The sequence below is a fragment of the Arachis ipaensis genome, chromosome B9 (genome assembly GCF_059453495.1).
Source record: "Arachis ipaensis isolate K30076 ecotype BB chromosome B9, ASM5945349v1, whole genome shotgun sequence".
NCBI lineage: Eukaryota > Viridiplantae > Streptophyta > Magnoliopsida > Fabales > Fabaceae > Arachis > Arachis ipaensis.
In genome coordinates, this window is record NC_142444.1 from 135763426 (window position 1) to 135789658 (window position 26233).

At 34.5% G+C, this 26233-nt stretch overlaps 1 protein-coding gene and 1 non-coding gene across 2 annotated transcripts; one reads left to right on the top strand and one right to left on the bottom strand.

The window, feature by feature from the left end:
- The first annotated feature begins 1652 nt into the window (after positions 1–1652).
- LOC107618998 (subtilisin-like protease SBT3) lies at positions 1653–4286 on the top strand. Its single transcript, XM_016321203.3, has 2 exons — positions 1653–2364; positions 2435–4286. The coding sequence occupies exons 1-2, from the start codon at positions 1784–1786 to the stop codon at positions 4149–4151; spliced, it is 2298 nt and encodes a 765-aa protein (XP_016176689.1). The 5' UTR covers positions 1653–1783; the 3' UTR covers positions 4152–4286.
- Positions 4287–9829: 5543 nt separating this feature from the next.
- On the bottom strand, positions 9830–9936 carry LOC148546454 (small nucleolar RNA R71). The gene has a single exon (XR_015901084.1). It is a non-coding gene; the product is annotated as a small nucleolar RNA R71 (small nucleolar RNA).
- Positions 9937–26233: the final 16297 nt, after the last annotated feature.

Here is a 26233-nt window from a genome sequence, read left to right on the forward strand (position 1 = left end):
CTTCAGACAAGCGGCAATTCCGTCTGCGCTTCCTTCCGACAGTTCTGCCTACACCCGTTTTATCAATTTATGCAGTTTTTTTTCTCTTTATTTCGTTGTTTTAAATATGTTTCAAACTCAAGTTGAGGGGGATGTTAGAATATAATTAGGATCAATTACGATCCATTAGAATTATTTAGTATATCTGAATATTTATTATAGAATATTACGTCTTTATTATTACGATTCTCTTAGCACCTATAAATATCCTTTTATATTGTATCATTCTAGACAACTTAAATAGATAACTTGAATACACTCAATAATACACAAATTCCTTCCTCAAGTTTAGTCTCTTATTTCTAACAATATTAAAATGGTCTCTGAAATTTTAGTTATATTAATTATGTTTTTAAGATTAATAAAAATATATTATAATATTTTCTAAATCACTTTTATTAAATTTAGGATATAAATAATGCAATTAAAATTTTAAAAACTATTTAAATATATATGATTAATTTCAAAAACAGCTTTGAAACTTAACTCAAAAGAAGGAATTACTAGGGGTGTGCATGACTCGGCCCAGTCCGAAGACCCGGCCCAACCCCGAACATTTTAGGGGTTATTTTGGTGTGATTTTACTGGGTCTAGAGCTGGGTAAGGGTCTCAAAAATAGATCTGGTCATTATTTCGGGTCGGGTCTGGGTCATGGTTCGAGTCACCCGAAGTCAGCCCGGTGGCCCGGTCATCATACACAATTAATATTTTGTATTATTAATGATGGATGATTGCTATTCTTATGTGGAATTTAAGTATTGTAAACCTTAATATTTTGTGTTATTAGTTATTATAAGACTATAAGTTAATGTTTTATGTTTAAAATGCATAAGATTTTAGACTAATGCATAATATTGTGTTATTTATATTGATTTAAATATTTGGTGTTATTAAACAATATTAGTATTGTTTATGGTTATGCTTTAATTTTAGAGAAGAGTTGGTTCTTGTTATATTTTTCTAAGTAAATTTTACCATGTCAAATAATGGTTGGAGTCTTGGAAATTTGGATATTTTCACATGCTAGCTTATAAGAAGGTATCAAGATAATGTAATGTTAACGGCCCAGTTTTCACCCAATTTTTACCCGGTATAATCGTGGCCCGAAAGTGCATAGGTTTCATCGGGTCTAGGACCGGGTTCGGGTCTAATAAATAGGTCCAGTATATATTTCGAGCCGAATCTAGGTCACATCAAACCCGATTTCACCCGGCCATGCACACTCCTAAGAATTACTGCTATTCCATTTTTAAATTCAGCTGCGGATACACAGGTAAAAATGTTGACAGATACGAAGTTACCAAGCCTAAAATTAATTAATTAAATTAATTGACTCAATCAAATACTGAACAGTAGTAATGTTGGTAACATCAAATTGAATTGAACTAGAACTTTTAAGTTTTAAGTTGTTCTCACCGTCCCTTAACCTTTTTGGTTTGGTTTTTAACTCTACTTCCAATCATATATAATTTAGATCTTAAGAAATGGACCACTTAATACCAATAAATAATATATACTTGTTAATTATTGTTGGCCCTAGACTTTTCCTTAATATTATTATTCTGATTTTCGTTGCAATTATTATATATGTCAGCATCAATCACATGCTATACAAACAAAGGCACAAGAAGCGAGCTAAGCAATATATGTCTATATAAGCTCGTTCACGTTCCTAAGCTAAAATTATAATCACTGTTTTCGAGTATAGATGCTTAATTAGAGAGCTGAAAAACCAATCAATATAATGGAGCATCACAAATTGATTTTACTTATGACTGTTCCATGGCTTCTTCTATTCACTACTGCTCAAAGCTCCAAAACATACATAGTTCACATGGACAAGTCCCTAATGCCTCAGGTCTATGCTAGTCACAGTGATTGGTATGAGTCAACCATTCGTTATTCCATAAAGCTATCAACAATTTCTGATCATTTGACAACCAATAGTAATAATAATAATAATAATTTGGTTTACACCTATGATGAAGCCATGCATGGATTCACTGCAGTGCTATCTTTAGATGAACTTGAGGCAATAAAGAACACTCATGGCTTCGTGGCGGCTTATCCGGATAGGTTTGTCACCGTAGACACAACTCACACTTTTGAGTATCTCTCCCTTGACCCATCCTATGGCCTTTGGAAAGCTTCCAATCTCGGCGACGGCGCCATTGTCGGCGTGATTGACTCCGGCGTGTGGCCGGAGAGCGAGAGCTTCAAAGACGATGGAATGACTAAAAACATCCCATCCAAATGGAGAGGAACATGCGAGCTAGGACAAGATTTCAACGCCTCAAATTGCAATTTAAAGCTTATCGGAGCCAGGTAATATTTATTAATCCAAATTCAACAGTTAGTTAGTGTAGTTACCGTTGATGAAATAAATATTCCGTAGGTACTTCAACAAGGGTGTGATCGCTGCGAATCCTAACATCACAATTTCAATGAACTCGGCCCGAGACACAATGGGGCATGGCACCCACACGTCATCCACCGTCGGAGGGAACTACGTCGGTGGCGCCTCTTTCTTCGGTTATGCAGAAGGGGTGGCAAGAGGCATTGCGCCGCGGGCGAGGCTGGCCATGTACAAGGTCCTTTGGGATGAGGGCCGACTGGCGTCGGACGTTTTGGCCGGCATGGACCAAGCAATTTCTGATGGTGTCGATATAATTTCCATCTCCATGGGCTTTGACAATGTCACTCTCTACGAGGACCCCATCGCCATAGCTTCCTTTGCTGCAATGGAGAAAGGGGTTCTTGTTTCTTCGTCCGCGGGAAACGCTGGCCCGGACCTCGGCACTTTGCACAACGGAATTCCTTGGGTCCTCACCGTCGCCGCCGGCACCATAGACCGAACTTTTGGAAGCTTGGAACTGGGAAATGGCATAACCGTAATTGGTTGGACTCTGTTCCCAGCAAATGCAGTTGTCTATGACTTCAATCTTGTTTATAACAGAACAATATCTTCATGCGATTCAGCCCAGAAGTTGTCACAAATGGACACAGAATTTGTCATTGTTATCTGTGATAACTTAAAATCTGTGTCCGTCATAGACCAACTAAGGGCTACCACCAAAGCCAGTGTTGGTGGCGCCATCTTTATTTCCGAGGATCCGGTACTAATAGAAGTAGTATCCGTCCCGGTTCCGAGCATTGTGATCAACCCAAAGGATGCTCCACGTATCATCAAGTATGCAAAAAGGGATCCTATGGCCACTGCCAGCATCAAATTCCAACAAACATTTGTTGGAACTAAGCCGGCACCAGCTGCTGCCTTTTACACCTCAAGGGGCCCTTCTCCGAGCTACCCCGGAGTCTTGAAGCCTGATGTAATGGCGCCAGGGTCTCGAGTTCTAGCGGCTTTTATTCCTAATGCCCCAGCCGCTAGAATCGGGGAAAATGTGTACCTACCAAGTGCCTACAAGTTACTCTCAGGTACTTCAATGGCTTGCCCCCATGCTTCTGGAGTCGCGGCTTTACTTAAAGCGGCGCACCCTGAATGGAGCCCTGCGGCGATAAGGTCCGCCATGGTGACAACCGCAAACCCATTGGACAACACTAAACATCCAATTGGGGACAATGGAAATCTAGGCCAAGATGCTTCACCTCTTGTAATGGGAGCAGGTCAAATTGATCCCAATAAAGCTCTTGATCCAGGTTTGGTATATGATGCGTCTCCACAAGACTATGTTAATCTTCTTTGTGCAATGGGATATACACATAAGCAAATCTTGACCATTACAAGATCAAAATCCTATACTTGTGCTAACCCATCTTTGGATCTTAACTACCCTTCATTTATAGCATTGTATAACAAAAAATCAAGGACAATGGTGAAGAAATTTAGGAGGACAGTGACCAATGTTGGTGATCATGGTGAGGCTACCTATAAAGCTGTTGTGACACATCCTAGGGGTTCTGTTGTTACAGTGTCACCTATGACACTACTATTTGGTCACAAGAATGAGAATCAAAGCTACGTTGTTACAATAAATTACACGAGGAACAAGAAGGAAAATGTGTCGTTTGGAGAGCTTATTTGGGTGGAAGAGGGTGGTGGTGCACATAGGGTTAGGAGCCCCATTGTCGTGGCACCAAGTGGTATTGTTTAAGAGCTGTTGTTTGCAAGTTTCTCCATGTGGAAATATCACAACTACCACAAATAAACAAGACAAAATCTGTAATAATCATAGTTAAATCTATTTTCTTTTTGTCAAATAATTCTATATAAGGTGATTACTAGTTAAGATGTGGTGATTTACTTATTTGACACAAAAAATTTGTGTGACATATTTTGTGTATTTGCTTGAAATTTATTAATCATCATCACTTCAAATAGGAGCCATATTTTATTCTATAATAATGGATTTTTTTTTAATTAAGTACACAAAGTAATTATCTGTTTTAGCTTCTTAATAAAAACATTATTGGTATGTAATTTGGTACCAATATTTATTTTTATTATATCCATGTTAGTTGTTCTCTAGGACGAAAACGACAGTTCATACTTCATATATAGCTGTTGTGTAAAATCATTCAGAAAATAATTAATGAATATGAACAAACACTTGGGTATCAATGATTCAATTTTATTTGTTGACTCCATGAAATAAACAAGTGTAACACACTAACACGTATCTTCATGGTTGTTTAGTAGTCTTAATTTCATTGATCCAAAAGCTACAAATTAAAGTAGCTGTCCCGTCAGATATCTTCATAGTATATGGATGTGTGTGGACATGAATATAGTACTTTTCTATTAATGTATCTTAAGTAGATTTTTTTGGTATTTCTTTTAGGGAAAAATATTAAATTAGTCCCTACGTTTGAGCGCAGTACAAAAATAAAGTTGATCTGAAGAATAAATATAAATTTCAGAGACACAAAATCAACAATAAATATATTAATATATTTATTTATCATTTTTCTTATGATTTAATAAAATATTTTCTATAGAACTTAAGAAGAATAATAATTCAATCACTACTATATATATACATCAAGCAAGAAAGCATGAGTTTGAAGGTGAGATTGATGCTGAGACTTCTATTTTGGTGTGAACACATACATATTTTCTCTTGCTCGTCCATTAGCACATTACTTTTCTCGAGCAAGATAGACTATATGTTTTGACGGGAATATAGGAAGTATATATATAATGGCCAATTCTATGGTACCTATAAGTTGGTGTTTAAATTTTATCTAATTTATTTTTTTTAGTAAATTTTAATTTTTTAAAAATTATTTATTATTATATTTTTTAAATTAAATATTATTTTTAACCTTTTTTAATAAATAGGTATCACGGGATCAAATAATGTCACCTCAAAGACTCAAACGAAATGAAAAGATATGGAAAGATAGGAAGTACATATTCAGTTTCTATTGTTCAATAAAGGTGGGATAAATTTTCGAAACCCCATGTGCAAAACACCGCTAAAAAAAATGGTGGATGGAAAATGAGAGATTGTATTATGAATTCAATCCAATTATTTGGTTCTACATTTTTAAAATTGTTTCTTGATGCAATTCATTTTGTTAAAGTTAGTTTAGTTTCAAGCTAATTAAAGAATTTTATACGTTTATTATTAGTAGTGATCACTTCAAAAAGTAATTATCTTATCAAAAATGTTAAATAAAATCAACTTTAAATTTATAAATTGAAAAGACAATTATTTTTTGATAAAGTATTTTCTGTTCAACATCTAAAATAAATAAATAGTGAGATTTGTGTACTATTTTTTTTTAAAGGGGGAGTGATTTTTTTCTTTTTTTTTTTGAGTCGATTGGATCTTGACTCGTGCATGCCTTTTTATTAGCTGGTAAGACGCTAAAATGAAGAAAGGTTAAGGAAATGATTTGATGAAGCATCCAAAACCTTAGATAAAGTGTATATATAAGTTGATCTCAAACGATTGGAGGTTGACCTTCAAGCATGTGTATTAAGACTGGCAATACAGTGAATCGGGATTAACCTTCAGAGTGGGTTGGTAACTTGACCTACAGCAGCTCGGGTTGGGTTCGGATTGAGTTCAGGTCTCCGCCAAATTTTACCTTTCTAACCTGTACTCTGAATAATATAATGTGTATGTTCTGTCAAGATTTGATCTCAATCTTGATGACAAATATTTGATTGTGTTTAAATTAACTAACTCTCTATTTCAAGTATTGCAGCTTCGAATATTGAGGAATCATGATCAAAAGCAAAATAACAAGTATCAAGCCTTTATTGTGTACCAGATCAAGCATAACAAAAGATAATAATGTTGCACTTGTTATCAAGCAAAACAAGAAGAATTTTCTCTTTAATGTCATCAGTCTTAGCCATGATATGAGCAATGACTACCACAACAAAATAAAGAAGAAAAAATTCTCTACATTTAGAACTGATCAACATTCCAACATATGAAGATTTTGTCTAAGGAAGGAAGCAAGAAAATAGATTACATACGTAGTCTTAAAACTTAAGTGTTTTCTTTTTTTTTTTGTTTTTAAGTGTCCTCTATTTCTCTATTGTCTAGTTTGATTTTACATCGAGAATAGTAAAAGGCAAAAAGAGCTAGATTATACAAAAGCCTTATTTGATTATGTTTGAGTTTCTATTTGAAGGTATTTATTAGGTTAGAGTTCACATGATTGCCCTTTCTCTAAGTTATGTATGCACTTAGAGGTGTTTTAAGCTAGGTGTAGCTTAGGTGCGAGAAAAGTAGTTTGACTTTTGAATTGGTGATTGTAATCAAGGTTGATTATAGTAGAAATTTCATCATAATTTGTGGTGAAGACTAGATATAGATCACATTGCATTTAATAGCAAAACTAGGATATATCGTAGTGTCATTCTCTTTGTGCTTTTTATATTTTGCATATTCATGACGAGATAAAATTGGAAATAATCTCCTGTTTTATTTTGTCCTGCATAATTAATAACAGTACCTAAATTGTATTTTCTTGATTCAACCCTACCTTCTCAAGTCATTAGGAACCTTTAATTGGCATTAGAGTTTAGGCTCAAGGGGTAAGCTTAACAGCTTGGAGTAAACGATCCATAGCGGCTAACGTTGTGTTGTACACTTTGACGGAAGGATAATCTAACAATAGGCCATTGATACATGAGCATCTTTAGTTATTTTTCTTTATCATTCATTTGAATAAAGTTAGTGATTTTCTCATTATAATTGAGATTCTTGTAACTTAATTGATTTTATGTGGAGTTATTTTGAGCTTTGATATGTTTAGGAGATTATTAAAAGATTTTAAGCAAGGCCAAAGAAAAAGAAAAACAAGCAGAGAAGCCCCAATGAAGTGCAACACCTTCAAAGAGAATTTGTAAATGCTGTCAATCCTGACCTCTTTTCAAGCGAGCATAACTTGAGTTAAAGAAGGTCTAAATGAGGCAGTTTCAGTCGTGTTAGAAAGCAAACATTCAGAGTTTCAAAACGGTATGCATATGTCTATAATGGACGTTCAGTTTAAGCCACGCACGACCAACATCTTTCATATCGTAAAAACATCGCAAAGGGCATGGCGTGCCACGCCCAAAACAGGCGTGTAACGCCTTTGAAGAGGGCCAAGGAATAGCGTGGCATGCCTAAACTCCAAGTGCCATGTTGAACCAACTTCCAGAGAACCATTCAAGCCTAAAGACACCTCTAGGGACTAATAGAAGATGGCGTGCCACGCCCAAACTCCAAGTCCCACTCCAAGCAAGAGGCTACCTCCCAAGCACAAAGACGTGCCACGCCCAAGCTGCCCAAATGCCACACCAAGCTCAGTCCTCAACCTTCACACGAAGGCATGCCACGCCAAGTTCAGTCCTTAACCTCCATATGAAGGCGTGCCATGCCTTCGTCCCCTCTCCAAGAGTAGGCGTGCCACGCCAACTCCACCAAGTGGCATGCTGGGCCAAAGACCTAGAAGCCTCCAAGAAAGCTACCACAAGGGCATGTCATGCCAACTCCACCAAGTACCACGCCAAGACCAACTCAAGTCATCAAGTGCCACGCTATTCCCTCCATTTACACGCCCATGCTTTCATCCCTTGGGCCAAGTTCCATTGACCACCCAAGTGTCATGCCACTTCATCCAAGTCCAAGACCAATTGCAATACCCATGATTTTATTGAATACCAAACATTTTAAATAATGGCCAAGCTTTGAATTTCAATTACAAGGAGAAGATCATCTTTTAGTTTAGAAAGATTTGATTAGATTAGATTTTATTTTATTTGATTTGTTTTGAATTTGAGTTTTAGGTCTTAGCTTAGGATTTAAATGAGTGTGGGAAATTTAACTGAATAGACAACACACATCACACCAAGCAATTCATCTTTGTTTTACATTCACCATGAGTAACTAATTCTCCATTGTGAAGGCTAGGAGCTCTGTTTATCTTTTTATGGATTATTATTCTAAGTGTTTATTTTATTGAGGTTTATGTTTTGATCTATTTCATAATTGAGTTTTCATTCTTCATCCCTAAGGATTAAAATTGTTGGAAAATATTCTAACTCCGTTTTGGATTCTAATATTACTTTGGAAATTTTAATATTGGAATTAGTTTGGAAACTCTTTCTCATGACTTTTTAAGTTGACTAGGAATAGCGTTTTAAAAAAATGTGCGACTTTATAAATTCTCATAATTTTCAATTGGTTTAGAATTAACTTGAATAAGTGACATATAATTTAACCTAGGATCACTCTTGAATTTTATGTGAATATAAATCAGAATTGTGCTTAACCTCTTTTCTTGAATAATTGACTAAGGAATTAGCGGTTAATTAAATTAAGAGAAATTGAATTGTCGAGGAATTGGAATTTGATTATTTATGATTTATTGTGAATTGATCTTTGCACGCCTCAAAATAAATAAAGCATAAGGATTGTTTTCCTAGAGAGTGAACATCTCTAAAACCTTAACATCCTCATCATTATTTTTTTCATCACTTTGCTATTCTATTGCTTCTGTTAAAAGTTGATTCATCTATTTTCAATTGTCTAATTAGTAGCTTTCAACTAATCATTGTTGTTTCGATTCTTTAATCCTCGTGGGAACGATATCCACTCACCGTGGTATTACTTGATACGATTCGGTGCACTTGCCGAGTTGAGTTTTACACCATCAAGTTTTTGGCACCGTTGCCAGGAATTAATTGAGATTGACAACAAACTATTTAGTTGTTTCTCTAAATTAGACCTTTTTAATCTTTCCTTTCTACTCATCGAAAATTTTTTTCATTGTGACGTTGGAAATTTTTACCTTTCAAGTTTGGTGTTATTTGTGTTTTTGCATGTAGGGCAACAAAGACAAAAAACTTCTCCAATTTGATCCAGATATTGAGAGAATTCTCCATTGATTGAGGAAGAAATCAAGAGCTCAACAAGAAGTAGAGGAACCTAAAATCATCGCAGTTAAAGAGAATAATCCAAGGAAGAATCTTAATGATTTTGTTACCCCCACTAGTGATAGTTGTGAAAATAGCATAGTGAGGCCTAATGTTCAAGCAAACAACTTTGAATTGAAGCCCTCACTCATTCAATTGGTGCAACAAAATTAATTTAGTGGTAGTCCTCAAGAAGATTTGAACTTGCACATATCTAGCTTCCTATTGATATGTGATATAGTCAAGAGTAACGAAGTTTCTCCCTAAGCCATCAAGCTAAGACTCTTCCCATTCTCTCTAAGGGATAGAGCCAAACAGTGGCTCCAAACTGAACCCTTGGATACCATAGCAACCTGGGAGGATTTGGTTAATAAATTCTTAACCAAATTCTTTCCACCATAAAAGTTAGCCAAGTTGAGGCATGACATCCAAACCTTCACCCAAAAGAAAGGAGAATCTCTCTATGAAGTTTGAGAAAGATACAAGGAGATATTGAGAAAGTGCCCTCATAATATGTTTTCCGATTGGTTACAACTTTAAATATTCTATGATAGAATCTCCCATGCCTCAAGGACATTTCTTGACTCATCAGCAGGGGGTTCTTTACATAGAAAGACAACTGAGGAAGCATTGTAATTAATTGATATAGTGGCCAACAATTAATACATGTACTCAACTGAAAGAGCAATGAAAATTGGGGTAATGGAGTTGAGCACCATGGATTCACTTTTGGCACAAAACAAGAAGATAATGTCTCAAAAAATCTCCTCACTCACAATAATTTAGACACATGTAAGTATCCACAGTGGAAACACAATTTGTTGTCTATAACTTATGTAGAGGAGCTCACAAGGATGAAGAGTGTGGTTTATTCAAGGAAGAGCAAGCATCCATAGAACAAGTCAATTACATGGAGAACTTCTCAAGGCCACCACATAATGACCCCTTCTCAAAGGTATATAATTCAGAATGGAAGAATCACCCCAATTTTGGTTGGAAAAATCAAGAATCAAAGAATCTCAATACACCTCATCATCAACAATCTCCTCCTATGCAACCACAAATTCACCAAAGGCTTTCTTCTCCTGAGAATGCCATAGAGAAGCTGTCTGGTTTCACATCCACTTTAGCTTAATCAACTTCCACCTTCATGCAACAAACTAAGAGCTTCATGAATGAAACAAGAGCCAAATTCAAGAACCAAGATGCTTCTATTAGAAATTTGGAGGTGCAAGTGGGCCAAATTGCTAAGCAATTAGCAAAACCCACTAACACATTCCCAAGTGACATTGAGTTCAATCCAAGAGAAGAATGCAAGATCATTAGCTTGAGAAGTGGAAGAGTGATTGTCATGAAGAATAAAGAGCAAGCTGAGGCACCCTTAGAAGTAGAGGAAGAGAAGGAAAAGGAGAAGGACCATGCACAACCCAATGCTCCAAAAGAGAAGGAGATAGTGAAGCAATATGAGCCTAGAGTTCCATTCACCCAAAGGGTCAAGGAGGAGAACAAAGAAAATCAATACTCCAAAATCTTAGAGGTGTTTAGGAAACTCCAAATCAATATTTCTTTCATAGAAGCCTTGAAGCAAATGCATCTTTACACTAAATTCATGAAGGAGTTACTTTCTAAGAAGAAGACTTTGAGAGAAGATGAGACAATGGTTATGACCAAGGAGTGTAGTTCAATTATTCAAAAAGGCTTTCCAAGAAAGATGAAAGATTCGGGGAGATTCCAAATTCCATGCACCATTGGGAGCACCACTTTTGAATAAGCACTATATGACTTAGGAGCAAGCATCAATTTAATATTTGTATCCGTAATGAAGAAGCCACAAATAAAAGAGGTAAAACCAACAAGGACAGCTCTACAAATGGCAGATAGATCACTAAAAAATGCACAAGGAGTAGCTGAGAACATTTTGTTTAAGGTGAAAAAGTTTTTCCTCCCAACTGACTTTGTAATCCTTGACATGGAGGAGGATGAGAATGCTTCTATTATTCTAGGAAGATCATTCCTAACTACTAGAAGAGCTCTTATTGATGTAGAAAAGGGAGAACTCATGTTAAGGGTGTATAATGAGCAATTAGTCTTTAATGTCTTTAAGATCATGCACCATTCAAATGACACAGAGAGATATATAAAGATTGACTCAATTGATACAAGTCTCCAAGAAGTCCCTAATGAAATGTCTCTGAAAATTCCAATTTCATACTTGAAGAGAAGAGGAGAAGTGGCAGTGGTACTACCGATGGAAGACACAACTATCAAAGAAGAGAAAAGGGATAGGCCACCACCTCTACCCCCAACCCCAAATATCAAGACTACTTCTCTAGGAACCAACAAAATCCCTATTGAGGTTAAGCGTGCATCATCAAGTAAGAAGGAAGGAAAGACTATGAAGAAGACCAAAGGGTGAAAAAAAGAAGAGAATCTCCACAAGAGATTTTGAACCAAGGCAAAGAGTGCTACAATTCCATCCACCATCATGGATATTTCCAAAAAAATTCAACACATGGTTAAGGCCCTACACAGTAAACAAAATTCTTTTCCTTGAACACATTAAGCTCATAGATGAAGGCAAATGATGCAAGTTCACAGTGAGAGGAGAGAAGTTGAAGTACCATGTTTAATTTCCACCATAAACAAGAGCAACACGTCAAGTTAGTGATGTTAAAAGAGCGCTTATTGGGAGGCAACCCGATCATTAGTATCCTTTATCTTAGTATGTTCTTTTGTTTAATTTAGTTTATTTACATATGCTCATGCATACATTACTTTTATGAATAATTATGATCATTCAACATAATTTCACCACCCAAAATTTTTCTTTGTTGCTTGAGGACAAGCAACCACTCTAAGTTTGGTGTTGGAGGCTACATGGAACATAGCCTAAAAGAACAAAAGAAGATACAAGAGGGAGGTAACTCTGTCTTTGATCTTTAATTTCTCATATTTTATATCTGTTTTTAGTTAATAATCATGATTCTATTCCTCCTCACATCACCTTACTTTTTGAAATTACTTGTACCCAATATCCTTAAACATGTAACAAAGAGCTTTTAAATAAAAAAGTTGAAGAAAATTAAAAAATTTTAGGACAAGTAAGATTAAGAAAAGTGGGAGTCAGATAGTATGATTATATAGTGGGTTGTATGTTTGTAAAACTACATGAGGAGCTCGAAGACATGGGAATGAATTTTAGAAAAGTATTATGGAGGATCTCAAAAATCTATAGAGCCTTGAATACAGTAGATAAAGTGCTTGGTAAAACGATTTCAAATAACATCTAACAAAACATTTAATTGTCAAAGCAAATATATATATTGTTCATACCCTAACCCAATACAAAGCTAGGCTCAAAAAGAATAAAAATCCACCCAATAAAGGTGGGCTCTTCTACTCCTACCCGACCTCATAGAGGTCGGGTGCGAGGGCAGCAGTTCAGCTCTACTTATTCAAATAAGTAACTAACTCTTAATATATCTCCCACTTATCTAAAAAGAGGATCTAAATAAACTTTTCTAGAAAAAAGGAACAGTTATCCACCATTAAAGGTGAAACTATTCTAGAAAGGTGGCTATCTACTCTTTTATAAATACACTAATGCGCTCAAGTATATTCAAGTCCTAATTTTGCTTTAAACCTTTGCTAACTTAAGCATCAGAGTTTTTTGCAGGTACCACCCCCACCTCCTCACGAGAAACTCGGATGGCGGTACCTCGGCAATAACGAAGTCGGACGTTGCCCCTAAAGGAGCTTGGACCTCACGTTTAAGCCCAAAAGTAATCCAGTTTTAGGTAACCCTAAAAATATTGGCGCCATTGCCGGGGACCTGGAAGTCTACGCCTGCCATGGTGGACGAACAATTTGAAAACGAACACACCGCGTAAGAGTTACCTCCGCGACAAGATGGGACAAGTAACCCTAATGGGGAAGGAACATCATGAAATCCGCACACCCGACGACTACAATCAGAGATATATTTACATGAGGATGAAGAACCTCCTCATTCCACAGTGATACTAGGACTCGTACACGACCATCACGATCGATTGGAACAACTTGAGTAGGAGGCTGAACGACAATGAGAAGCAGCAAGAGAATTACGAAAAGAAGTAAGAAGACAAAGAGAGCTGGAGGGAAATCTCTCGAAGTTAGAGGCCAACCTTTGAAGTCAGAGCAATCGAGCGGATCTTAAGGAAGGTCCTCTCGGAGGGGAAGATCCGTTCAATGAAGAAATCATGCGAGCTAAGGTTCCCAGAAACTTCAAAAGCCCCGACATAGATCTCTATGACAGAACGACCGACCTGAGACATCACATTAGCAATTTCAAAAGTCGGATGCACCTGGCTGATGCGTCCGATGCAACTCATCGGAAAGCCTTTCCGACGATGTTGACTAAAGCAACTATGAAGTTGTTTGATAACTTACCACCCAGATCGGTGACTTTCTTTGATGACCTGGCTAGGAAGTTTCTTATCCGATTTTTAATTTAGAAGGATAAAGTCAAACATTCTCCGAGTCTCTTAGAGGTCAAACAAGAAGTCAAAGAAATACTCTGAGATTATATAGAAAGATTCAACAAAGCTTGCTTGGACATACAAAACTTACCTCCTGAAGCAGTGATAATGGGGTTGGTTAACACCCTTAGAGAAGGGCCATTTTCCCAATCTATATCCAAGCGACACCCAATTTCTTTGTATGACGTACAAGAACAGATAGAGAGGTATATAAACATAGAGGAGAACTCTCAACTTAGAGATCCGATCCCAAGTCCAAACCTTCCTTACCAAGCTCAGGATAAGGAGAAGGAGACAAAAAAAAGGAGTATAGCTCGGAGAAGTCTAGAAGGTACCACAACTATCCCCACTCCGAGTTTCTCTTGTTGATATTTACATGGAGATCTGTCACATTGAAAAACTTCCACCTCCTCACCCCATTAAACACAAAAAGGCTGGAAGTCAGATAGAACACTGTGAGTATCACAAATTATAAGGGCATTCCACCAATAACTATTATGATTTGAAAAATGTTAATAGAAAAATTGGCTAGAGAAGGTCGACTAGAAAAGTACCTTACTGAAAGATTATATGACCTAGGAAAGAGGAAGAAAGGAGATGAAGAGGGAAGTCAGCGAACCAAAATTTCTTAAGGAATGAAAAATTTAGTCAATACTTAATAGTAGCATCAAATGAACGTCAGTTAATTCACAAATGAACCGAAATTAGTTCATATTTGAACAAAAAGTAACTGAACAACCACACAAGAACAAGTTCAGCAAATTCAAAAGAGACGAAATCAAATGAACCTAAATTAAACTAAAAAATAAACTGAAATTTCTTAAGAAATAAAAAATTTGGTTAATACTTATCAGCAGCATCAAGTGAACCTCAATTAACACACAAATGAATCGAAATTAGTTTAGATTTGAACAAGCAGTCAAAAAGACTTAATCATCAATAAAAACACATCAAATTGATTTCTGGATCCAAATGACCCAAAATTACTTAAGAAATAAAATATTTGGTCAATACTTATCAGCAGCATCAAGTGAACCTCAATTAACACAAAAATAAACTAAAATTAGTTCAGATTTGAACAAGCAATCAAAAAGACTTAATCATCAACAAAAACACATCCAATTCATTTTTGGATCTAAATGAACCTCAATTAAACAAAAAAATAGACCAAAATTACTTAAGGAATAAAAAATTTGCTCAATACTTATCAGCAGCATCAAGTGAACTTCAATTAACACACAAATGAATCGAAATTAGTTCAGATTTGAATAAACAGTAAAAAAGACTCAATCATCAACAAAAATGCATCCAATTCATTTCTGAATCCAAATGAACCTCAAATAAACTTAGAAATGAACCAAAATTATTTATTAATAACACCATAAAAAATCAGAACCAATAAGGATGTTAGCAAAATATTGGTATTGTTGGTGATGACGATAATGAAAGAGAAAGATAACAAAAAAAGAAAAGAAGAAGAAGAAGATACAACATCAAGGAGAAGAAGAAGAAGAAGAAGAAGCGATGACAGTGAACATGCGCATGTGAATTTAAAATACTTGGTTGGACTTGGTTAGGGTTATGACTTGGATGTAGAGATTTATTCTTAAAAATATTGTCTTATATTTTTTATATTGTAATATTTTGTAAATATAGTTTTAAATACCAAAGATAACTATTTTTATGAATTGTAAAAAATTTTGTTATTTTTTGTCCTATTTAAAAATAACAAACCAAAAATATTGTCTTCATTTATCTAAAATAACTTATATTAAATGTTACTTCGAGTAAAAATTATTTTAGACAAAAAATATTATAATGTGTTCCTTTTTTTTTGTAAGTAGCAAGAAAAGAAAAAAAAAAGAAGAAAAGAAAATGAAGAACAAGAGAAAGGCCCAAGGCTCTGATCACCAATAACTGTGAAGAAAAAAAAGAAACAAAACTCAAAGAATTCCCTATTTAAATGCTTGTGGTGTTGCTGTGTCAAGGAGAGAGGCTTGAGTAAATAAATCCAAGAGGTGCTTTAACACCTGATACCTTGAATCAACTGGTATAGCAGTGTCGGTTGAAAACTCATCTTAAAAAGCTACCTTGAGATAGAACATTTAGAGTGTGTGTGTAGACAATCTAGGTCCTGGTCCATACAGAAAGTCCTTAACCTGGTCTTCGGGCTAGCAGGAAAAGAAAATTCTTACCCCAAGAAAATGCTAACACAGAAAAGGAAAAAATACTGTAAACTCTATACCACCAGCTTGTGTTGAGTGTCATCAAAATGCAAAACGTTCCTTCGAGCTTCGTCATCAATCATACATGGATGTGGACTTTCCTTGGTTGAGGCAAGAAGGGCTAAAAGGAATACCATATGCAGCTCAAAGAGTAGCGAGTCACACAAAGCCTTAAGGTTAAAGATCATACAAAAAGGTAAAGAGAAAGGTAAGGCAGGTGTGCAGAATATACAAGGGGTTATGCGACTCAACTAATTAGACATACTCCAAAGTTTGAGTCGCTACAGAGGGCAACTTCTGCATTTAGAAAATATCACTGTTGGCTCCATCTGTAGGAAGGTGAAAATCTATGGCTCGTAGCAGGTACTAACAAAAATGGGTCAGTGTGTAACACCCTAACTTTTAGCACCCCATGATCGTACTAAAAGTTCGAGCACTACTTACCTCTATTTCTTTAATTATATACTATGTTATTTAATATTGAACCTTCGCGAATACGAACCGAAACTTTAATTAAGAAAATGGAAAGTTTTTACTTTTAATCACTTAATCACAAAGATATATATATATATATATATATGCTCCTAAAAAATAAAAACAATAAACGACGAGAGGAAAATAAAATCTAACAACTCAACTTGTAAACATAATCTTCTATGCTCCTCTAACTCCGCACTAAACCTTTACACCTGTAGTTGAAAGGGGTGAAAATAGGAGGTAAGAACTAGGAAATTCTTAGTAGGGTCGGGGTGTATAGTTATGTTCATTTTTATTATCATAGCCAACAACAACAAGCAATAGAATACATTTAGACTAAACAAATAAAGAACACAGAAATCAAACAATCATATAGCACACCCACAATCACAGAAAACACACTCACAAACAAATATGTGCAAACAAGTATGATGCATGTCTAGTCCTATACAGACCATGAGCTCATGTGTCAATTTGTTGCCCGATACCCGACACTGGTCCTGAGATAAGCGTCTCGTATCACCGTCCCTATCTCAGCCAACGTCCCCTCCATAAGCGTTACGCATCGCTGTCCTCATGGGGTAACCTTCCTTTAGGTCTCCAGTGAGTATTACACATCGCCGTCCTCACTGAGCTGTCCTATAGTATCAAGTGAGCGTTACACATCGCCGTCCCCACTAGACACTTGGCACTAAGGCCCAAACAACACTAAATTTCTTTTTAATCTTTTCTCTCTACTCTACTGCGGCAGAGATCCCTTTAATTAATACTTTCTTTTCTATTTGCTCTACTGTGGCAGACATTCATTAAAATCTTTTCAGTCACTGCTTTCTACTCTTCTGTGATAGAAATTCTTTTACTTAATATATCATTCTCTTTTTGTTCTTTTTCTTTTCTTTTCCTTCTCATCTTTCTCTTTTATTTTCTTACTTCTTTTCTTTCTCTTTTCTTTTCTTCAATCTTTTAATTCTTTATCATAATTCAACTTCACATTCTTTTCTCGCCTTCCTCTAATGTCTTATAAAAAAGAATCATAAGATTTTTAAATTAACTGTGTCCTCTAAAACTTTTAAGAGTTCTTCTGTTAGCTCTTCTCTGACTTAAATATTGTTAATAAAAAAATAACAATTAAATAGTAAATAAATAATAATTATATCTTTTCTTAAAAAAAAACTTAGCTAGCTTCGTAAAACTTTTATTCTTAAACTCTTATTATCTACGTTTTAAACTTCAAATTTTTAAATATTTTATTTTTAACCGAACATTCTTATAAAATTATATTTGAAACCTCACTTATCTCAGTATTTATAAAAGTAACCCTAAACTTTTATAAAATACCCATTTTACCCTTAAACTTTACTTATTACCAAAAATACCAAAAAACTTATATGATTATAAATTTAACTTGATCTTTTATAAAATTATATTATTCACTCTAAAAAAATAAAATATCTTAACTGTTCTCTTTACCCTAAAAAAATGAAACCCTCCCTTTGTTTCTCATAAAAATTCTACTTGATATATAACTCCGTTTTCAAGTTTTTTTTCGGTTATCGATTCTTTGTAATTTTTAGTATAATCTCTTGGCCATTAAATCTCGTCAAATTTATCCAATTATGTACATAATAACAGTCCCAAAATCACTAAAATATCCCAGCTGGCTATTCATATATACCCGACCCAAAATCTCAAGCAAATAACAATAATTCAACATAAATTCATTCAAACTCAAACAATAATCAACCAAATCAACATTCACTTATCAAATTCATATTTAATTATTATAAAATTACTAAATCCTATCTCCGTATGAAATCAAAGTACTCAAAGCTCTAGAGAAGCTTTTTGATCGAGCTGCAAAAGAAGAAAATGTCAGAAATTGTATGTACCTTCTAGAACTCTAATTGGCCGAGCTCAAGAAAAAGGGGAGCTACGTTACCGACAACTTCTACAAAAAAAAGTGATGCCAACATATAAAAAAAGATGATACAAACTCTTTTATCGGATTATATTTTTTATTAAAGTTACGGAGTTCAAAAAATCGAGGTCAGAAGCTTTCGGGTTCCATGGAAGCTTTCACGTTCTCTCTTTCTCTTATCTCCAATTTAATTCGGTGATGATGATGATTAATATGTCAGGAAGTGAATTGGTGTCATGGTTTTATATATATATATTCAAGCCAAGTTTGGCTTTTTCTTGATTTATTTTGTTTCTTTATGGCTTCGGCCATTAATAATAATAATAATAATAATAATAATAATAATAATTTTATTTTTTAAAATATTTTATTATAATAAAAATTATTTAAAAATTTAAAGAATTTTAAACTCAAAATATTATAAAATTTAATTTAATTATTTTTAAAAAATAATTTTTTTTAAAATAAAATTATCAACAAATATAATAAATCATAAATAATTTTTTATTTAATTTTTAAAAATTCGAGTTGTTATATAGTGCGATTATCGATCTTAGGAGAAAGCTCTAATGTTTGAACATTTGACGCATATACTATCCTGATCCTATGTTCAAAGTATCTAGTGTCAGTAGCTTAGCACAATCTTATTCTTTCTTTAATTACACCACAATTCATCTGAGTAAACAAGCAGCAGGAATAATAAACAAGCATAGACAAGTCATAAAGCATAACATCAAAGGATCAAGTATAGAATACTATCATAAGAATATGCACAAATCACAGAAGATAACAATAAATAATATGATGTATGTCTTTTTTAAGTAGGCCAAGAAATTCGCAGTAAAATTTGCAAGTGATGAAAGTCGCATCAAATTATGCAACAAAATTTTTGTAACTAAAAGCACAGCAGTAAAATTTGCAACAAAATTTGCAAAAAATAAAATTTGTAGCTAAATGCATAATAATTTTCTCACAGCTAAATCCGCAAAAAATAAATTTGCAACAAAATCTGCATAAATGTGAATTTGTAACTAAATTCGCAACAAAAGTTCACAGCTAAATCCACAAATTTTATTGTTGCAGATTTTGTTGCGAATATTTACTTGCGAAATTTTTGCAATAATAATTTGCAAGTAATATTTCCAGCCTTCTGAAAAAAAAAGTTGCAAAATTTGCTATAAATTTTGAAATTTAAAGCAAAACTTTTACATATTATCCACAAATAATAAATTTGCAATAAAATTTACAACAAATTTCTGCAAAAAGAATTTGCAGGTAATATCTACAACTGTTTTGCTGTTTTTTAATAATGTTTGATAATTATCTTATTTTATTTTTATATTTATTTAACATATAATATGTATACAAATTTTGGATGATAAGCTTAAAGAGAAAGGAAGGAGTGTCGTGGATGATGATATGAGAACAAGAGAATTGTGTAGCCATGATTAAATCTTGAAAGATAATTATTAAGTGGGATAATTATTTGATCATTTGTTTTTATTTTATCAGATCAAATAACAATTTTATCAGTATAAATAATATGGTATCATATATTATCTCAACTCTAAAATATTTGTAAAACATTTTGGTAAAGTTAAACTAATTAAATAATGCCGATAAAATTTATTACCGGTTGAATTTAGAGCAAATAATTAAATGACATCATAAAATGTATATTTTGTCTTATATGATTAAAATAATAATATAATTTAATGACTCTTTTTTTCTTTTTTTTTATTTTAGATACGGGCCCGACTTGTTGAAGCGAAGCAAACTATGATTCATGGATTTTGTAAATTTCAATCACAGAAAGTCCAAAAAATAATTTTATGAAAAATCAGGTTCTTACATATTGTGATAACAATATTACCCCTAACAATACCTATCTCACCTTGATTATTCATCCTTGAGACTTTCTATTAAGTAATTTTCACTCTATCCAACTACGTACTATAATTTTCCATGGATCATCCACTATAGTCTCCTTATTTAAAAAAAAATTCTGATCTCTAACTTTTTAAATAAATCAAATAATTGCATTCTACCATATTTCACTCCTTTTTATTCACATCAAGATTTAAAGAACTCTTTCACTCTCTTTTATTCCCCAATTATCTACAATTCCAAGCTAAAATTATTGAGAAAGATTTAAAACACTTATTTGATCTCTTACTCTAGCTTTCTTTTCTGTTGATCTTAAGACTAGGCTGATCTTTTCTACTTTGTTTTCACCTTCTTGATTTTGTCTGATGTACTTCACTACCTCCTCATCATCACTACAAGTCAAGTTCAGTTGCATACATAGTTTTACTATTGTAAATCTCCCACGTTATCATTTTGATAAGCCCTCTTCTTTTTTCTTGCACTATTTTTTTGTTTTAATTTTCTCTCACCCTTGGAGCTTTTCTCTTTTTTCTTTTTTTGTTAATAAAAATATATGTCCCTATATTCGATGCCTCCCTCATCTTATTAACACTCAATTTTTCTCTTTTTTCTTAGGGATAGGGTCTTTTTATTTATTCTACCCTCACTTTAGCACATAATTTTCTTCTTTAATTTAAATCTTTTCATTCCTTTAGTGAGCTGAAGAATTTTTTTCTTATAATTTCTTCAAACCTGAGAGAAAATAATAGAGCAAATTTTGAGTTAGAGTCCATATTAACAATATAGTCTTTTTGTGAGCTCATTCCTTTTATCATCCTACACCTTTTGGGGCATGTTGAAAGCCCATATATGTTTCTTATATAACTTTCACCAAATTTCTATCATTAAACAAGTATTTTGTTTATTAGAGTCATCCTTATTCACCATCCTTTATTAACTACATGTCTAAAAAATTACTCCTATCATCGATCTTTTCATTCTTCTTCTTGAAGCATAACTACAAAGATATCATTAATTGCTCTCTCTACTACATTTTTTTTCATTCCCTATGTTCATCTCCATACCATCACCTACAATGTTCGAATTTTCACTTTGTGATTTTTTTGTTACCAAAGCACGTCTCTGCCACTATCTTATCTTCCCATTATTTTGCATCCACCACCAGCAGTTCCATCATTTTGCTTTTTATTTTTTCTTTTGTTCCAAATTAGTTTACAAATAACTCATATTTGTTACCATCTAAATCCAACATGACCTTATCTTGGATATATGAAACCCACGAGTTATCCATTAATGCTCTTACCAAAGAAAAATTTTCTCATGAATGGTCTTCAAATCCAATCTTACCATTGTCCCTAAACATCTGCTATTTTGTAAAATTATCCTTGCACCAACCATTAGCAACATTTCATATATCTGAGTTCTTACGCTTAAGATCGACCTCTCTCCTATCGATCCTGATAAGATCGTGGCCGATGGAAAGATAGTCTTTATTTTTGAATATGATGAGGATGTCACTCCTTCCTTTTTTTTAACAATGTAATGTTTAGATACTGGTTGTTCATTTTTTGGATTTTTTAAATACTCTTTGATTTATATTTCTTATTATTTTCATGATTTTCACCATTTTTATAATAAGTTTACAATGCTAAGTTATTTTTGCCATTTATTTATTACTTCTACAAATAGTTATCTCTAAGTTGTTTTATGAGGTCTGATGATGACTCGCTTTTATAACTTGTACATTAAGTTAGACTTCGTCGCCTTATTGTGCTGACCACATGAGGTTGGTCGTGATTTTTGCGCTTTGCCGATCTTAAATTGGTGCCAGTTTATTTTGCAAAGAGATTTATAGGAATGAATATATCATTAATAGAAATGAATTACTAATATGTGTTAGTTGCTACTAAGAATTTTCTATCTTAACCTCTAGCCCTTTTTTTATGCCTCGTTAAAACCTCCTTCAGAAAAATTCTTTGGAAAAAAATCATGAAGTCACGAAAAAGAGTACATCAGGGAGCAAGGTTCACTTTCTAGCTATGGTATCTCTTCATATTATAAGCATGCCATGACCTAGGTAACTCGATGCCATTGAGGTCGGACACTTTGTAGTAACATGTTCCTAAGACTTCAATGATCTTGTAAGGTCCTTTTCAATTTACTGCCAGCTTTCCTTCGCCCAACCTCTATACCCCAATGTCATTTCTGATCATGACGAGGTCGTTTGTGGCAAAGTTCTTTCTTATGACTTTTTTTTGTACCTTGTAGCCATTCTTTGCTTCAATGCTTTCTCTCTTATCCGAGTTTGTTCTCGTACTTTTAGGAGGAGGTCGAGCTCTTCTTTTTATGTTTGAATGCTATTGATTTTATTGTAACCTCACCCTTGGACTTTCTTCATTTATTTCAATGGGAATCATGGACTTTATGCCATATGCAAGTCGAAATGGAGATTCTCCCATTGTTAATTAGGAAGTTATCTGATGTACCCATAGAACTTGTGGGAGCTCTTCTGTCCATGCTTTCTTTGTAACAACCCTAGTTTTTGATAATCAAAAACAAAATTTTTTGAAATTTTTTTTAAAAACTGAAACGCAATACCGAACTAAAGGCTCAATAGTAAATATTTAATAAAGGAAAGCAGGTTAGTAACGCCTCACTTTCGGTACGATCATGACGTTCTGAAAGTTGGGTCGTTACAAATGGTATCAGAGCAGTTCGTTCCTATTAGAGCCTTGAGAATGGACTGAGTATGCTTCATTGCATCCTCTGAGTATCTGTCATGCTTAGTGACTTGTTCTGGTAACAAGAGTTTGAATTTTATATGCATGACTGTCTGATGATTAATGTTGTTAGGTTACCATTGCATGCCTCATGGTATTAGGTCTGGCTAAATTAATACTAATGATTTATGTATATGGCAATACTAACAGGTTATCTTAGACGAAATAGAAGTAATAAGTAATACGATTCACAGGGTTTGGGAGCGTTAGAATTTATGAAGTTAGCTTCGATTCGACGTATAATCTTTATTCGTGCCATGTGAAGTCGTGCCATGTTTTTCTTAGTTGCTTTCATTGGAATTCTCTGGTTTGAATTTCTCCTTAGAATGTGATTTGATTGTTTTCCAACCATACCTTGTCATTCTTGTATATCTTTGCTTGCCTATGAATCTGACTCTTTGAATATTCATCCTTGACAATGCCTATGTTTCTGTTCATATATTCTGTTTTCTTTGATTTAAGTTCGAATTTATTTTATTCTAGTAATTTTCGAGGGCGAAAATTTTTCTAAGGTGGGTAGAATGTAACAACCCTAGTTTTTGATAATCAAAAACAAAATTTTCTGGAATTTTTTTAAAAAACTGAAATGGAATATCGAACTAAAGGCTCAATAGTAAATAGTTAATAAAGGAAAGCAGGTTAGTAACGCCTCACTTTCGGTACGATCATGACGTTCTGGAAGTTGGGTCGTTACATTCTTGGCCTCTTGTAACCTTTTGAGCCCAGCGAGTATGACTTTGTTTGTAGCTTCTACTTATTCATTGGCTTGCGATGCTCTATGGATGTGAATTGATGCTTGATTTTTAGCCTTGCTACCAAGCTTCAAAACGTTGAGTCATTGAATTGAGTGTCATTATCAGTAGTAATCGAGAATGATACTCTGAATCTCATCACAATGTTCTTGTAAAGAAACTTTTGACTTCTTTGAGCAGTGATGGATGTCTAAGTTCTACTTTAATCCACTTGATAAAATAGTCAATCCCTACTATAAGGTATTTCACCTACCTATGTGCTTGGGAAAATGGCTCGAGTAGATATAATCCCCATTTTGTGAAGGGCCATGAAGAGGTGATGCTAATGAGCTCTTCTGGTGGTGCTATATGGAAGTGTGCAAGCAACTAGCAAGGCGAAAATTTTCTGACAAAGTCGGTCGCATCTCTTTGTAAAGTTGGCCAATAGAAGCTAGCTCGTAGCACCTTCTTTGCCAATGACCTTGCCTCTAGATGATTTTCACAGATGTCATTGTGGATTTCATCTAAGACTTCTTCCGTCTTCGAGGTTGAAACACACTTTAACAAAGGGGTAGATATCCCCCTTCTGTAAAGGACATAATGAAAGAATGTGTAGTTTTGAACTTTTTTTACCAACCTCCTTGCTTCCCTTTCTTCTTGAGAAAAGATATCAAACTTGAAGTATTCAATGATGGAAGTTATCCATCCCAAGTTCACATTAAAGATTGTCAGTATGTCCAACTTGTCGATTTCTTTTGCCACTGATGGTGATAGCAGAGTTTCTTGGATCAGACTTCTATTATTGTCCCATAGCTTTGAATTGACTAGCTTGGAAAGGGTATCAACTCAGCCATTTAATTCTCGAGTTATGTGACTGACCTCAACTTCTTGAAACTTGGCTGACTGGATAGAGTCTTTTTCAGATACCTTTTCATGTTAGAATCTTTTGCCTGGTAGTCATTATTTACTTGTGAGGTTATTACTTGAGAGTTACTAAAGACTGTGACCTTCAAAGCCCGACCTCTTGGGTCATTCAAAGACCAGCAAACACGGCTTCATACTCAGCTTAGTTGTTAGACGTTGGGAATTCGAACTTCAAAAAGAGCTCTATCTCGAGTTCCTTTTTCATTCTCGAGGATGACTCCTGCCCCACTAGTAGCTTTAGTTGAGGAGCCATTTACATACAAGTTCAAAGCGATAGAGTTTCCTTCTTGATTTCCCAGGTACTCTACTAAGAATTTAGCCAGGTATTGTGACTTGATGGCCATCCGGGCTTCATATTTCAAGTTAAACTCGGACAGCTCCACTGTCCACAGTAACATTTGTCTGGCAATATCTATTTTTGTAAGATATACTTCATGCATTGATTAGTTCGGACTTCGATGGTGTGAGCTTGGAAATAAGGTCGTAGTCTCCTAGAGACCAAAACAAGGGTGTAGGCAAACTTTTCTATCCTTTGATAGTTCAATTCTATCCTTTGAAACACTTTGCTTGTAAAGTAAACATGCTTTTTTCTCTCCTCGTCTTCTCGAACAAAGGCAAAGGCTATGGCTTTATTAGCAACAGCTAGATACAGCACAAGTTCTTCTCCCTCCTCAAGTCGGGTCAATATAGAGGGCTAGCTCAAGAATTTTTGAACTCTTGAAAATCTTGTTCACATTCTTAAGTCCATTGGAAATCATGCCCTTTCCTAAAGATTGTGAACAGTGGTAACGACTTTAAGGCCGAGCCAGCCAAGAATCTAAATAAAGTTGTCAGCCTACCATTTAATTGTTGGACTTTTTTAAAGGCCAGGCTTTGCATCTCTATGATTTCCTTACATTTGTCTGGGTTAGCTGATGCGTGAGCATCTTTCTTTCCTTTTTCTAGTGAATTTACATTTAATTTGTTAAGTTTTATCAAGAATTAATTATCTTTTAGCCACTATAGATGCTACTTTGAGTCTTGTGCAATTCTGTTTATTTTAGGCAGCATTTGGTTAGATTTGATGGAGTTTCTGCAGAGAAAGAGAAGAAACCAAGGAGCTGACCAGCGAGGAGCGACGCGTGTGCATGCCTGACGCGTACGCATGACACGCAAAAAAGACCATCGACGCGTACACGTGACTGATGCGTACGTGATAAACCACTATTTTATGATTTATCTTATGCTCAATTGAGTGTTTTTATCAATTCTTCACCTACTTATTCATAAGATTTGCATGGTTTTACAATTCCTTCCTTATTCTTTGATATATGTGAAAACATGTTTCCTATGCCTTAAAAATGTTAATTTTAA

Bases quoted from the DNA above. Each gene is read 5' to 3' on its own strand.
- LOC107618998 (XM_016321203.3), top strand. From the start codon at position 1,784: ATGGAGCATCACAAATTGATTTTACTTATGACTGTTCCATGGCTTCTT. The intron at 2,365-2,434 runs GTAATATTTATT...AATATTCCGTAG, and splicing joins TTAAAGCTTATCGGAGCCAG to GTACTTCAACAAGGGTGTGA.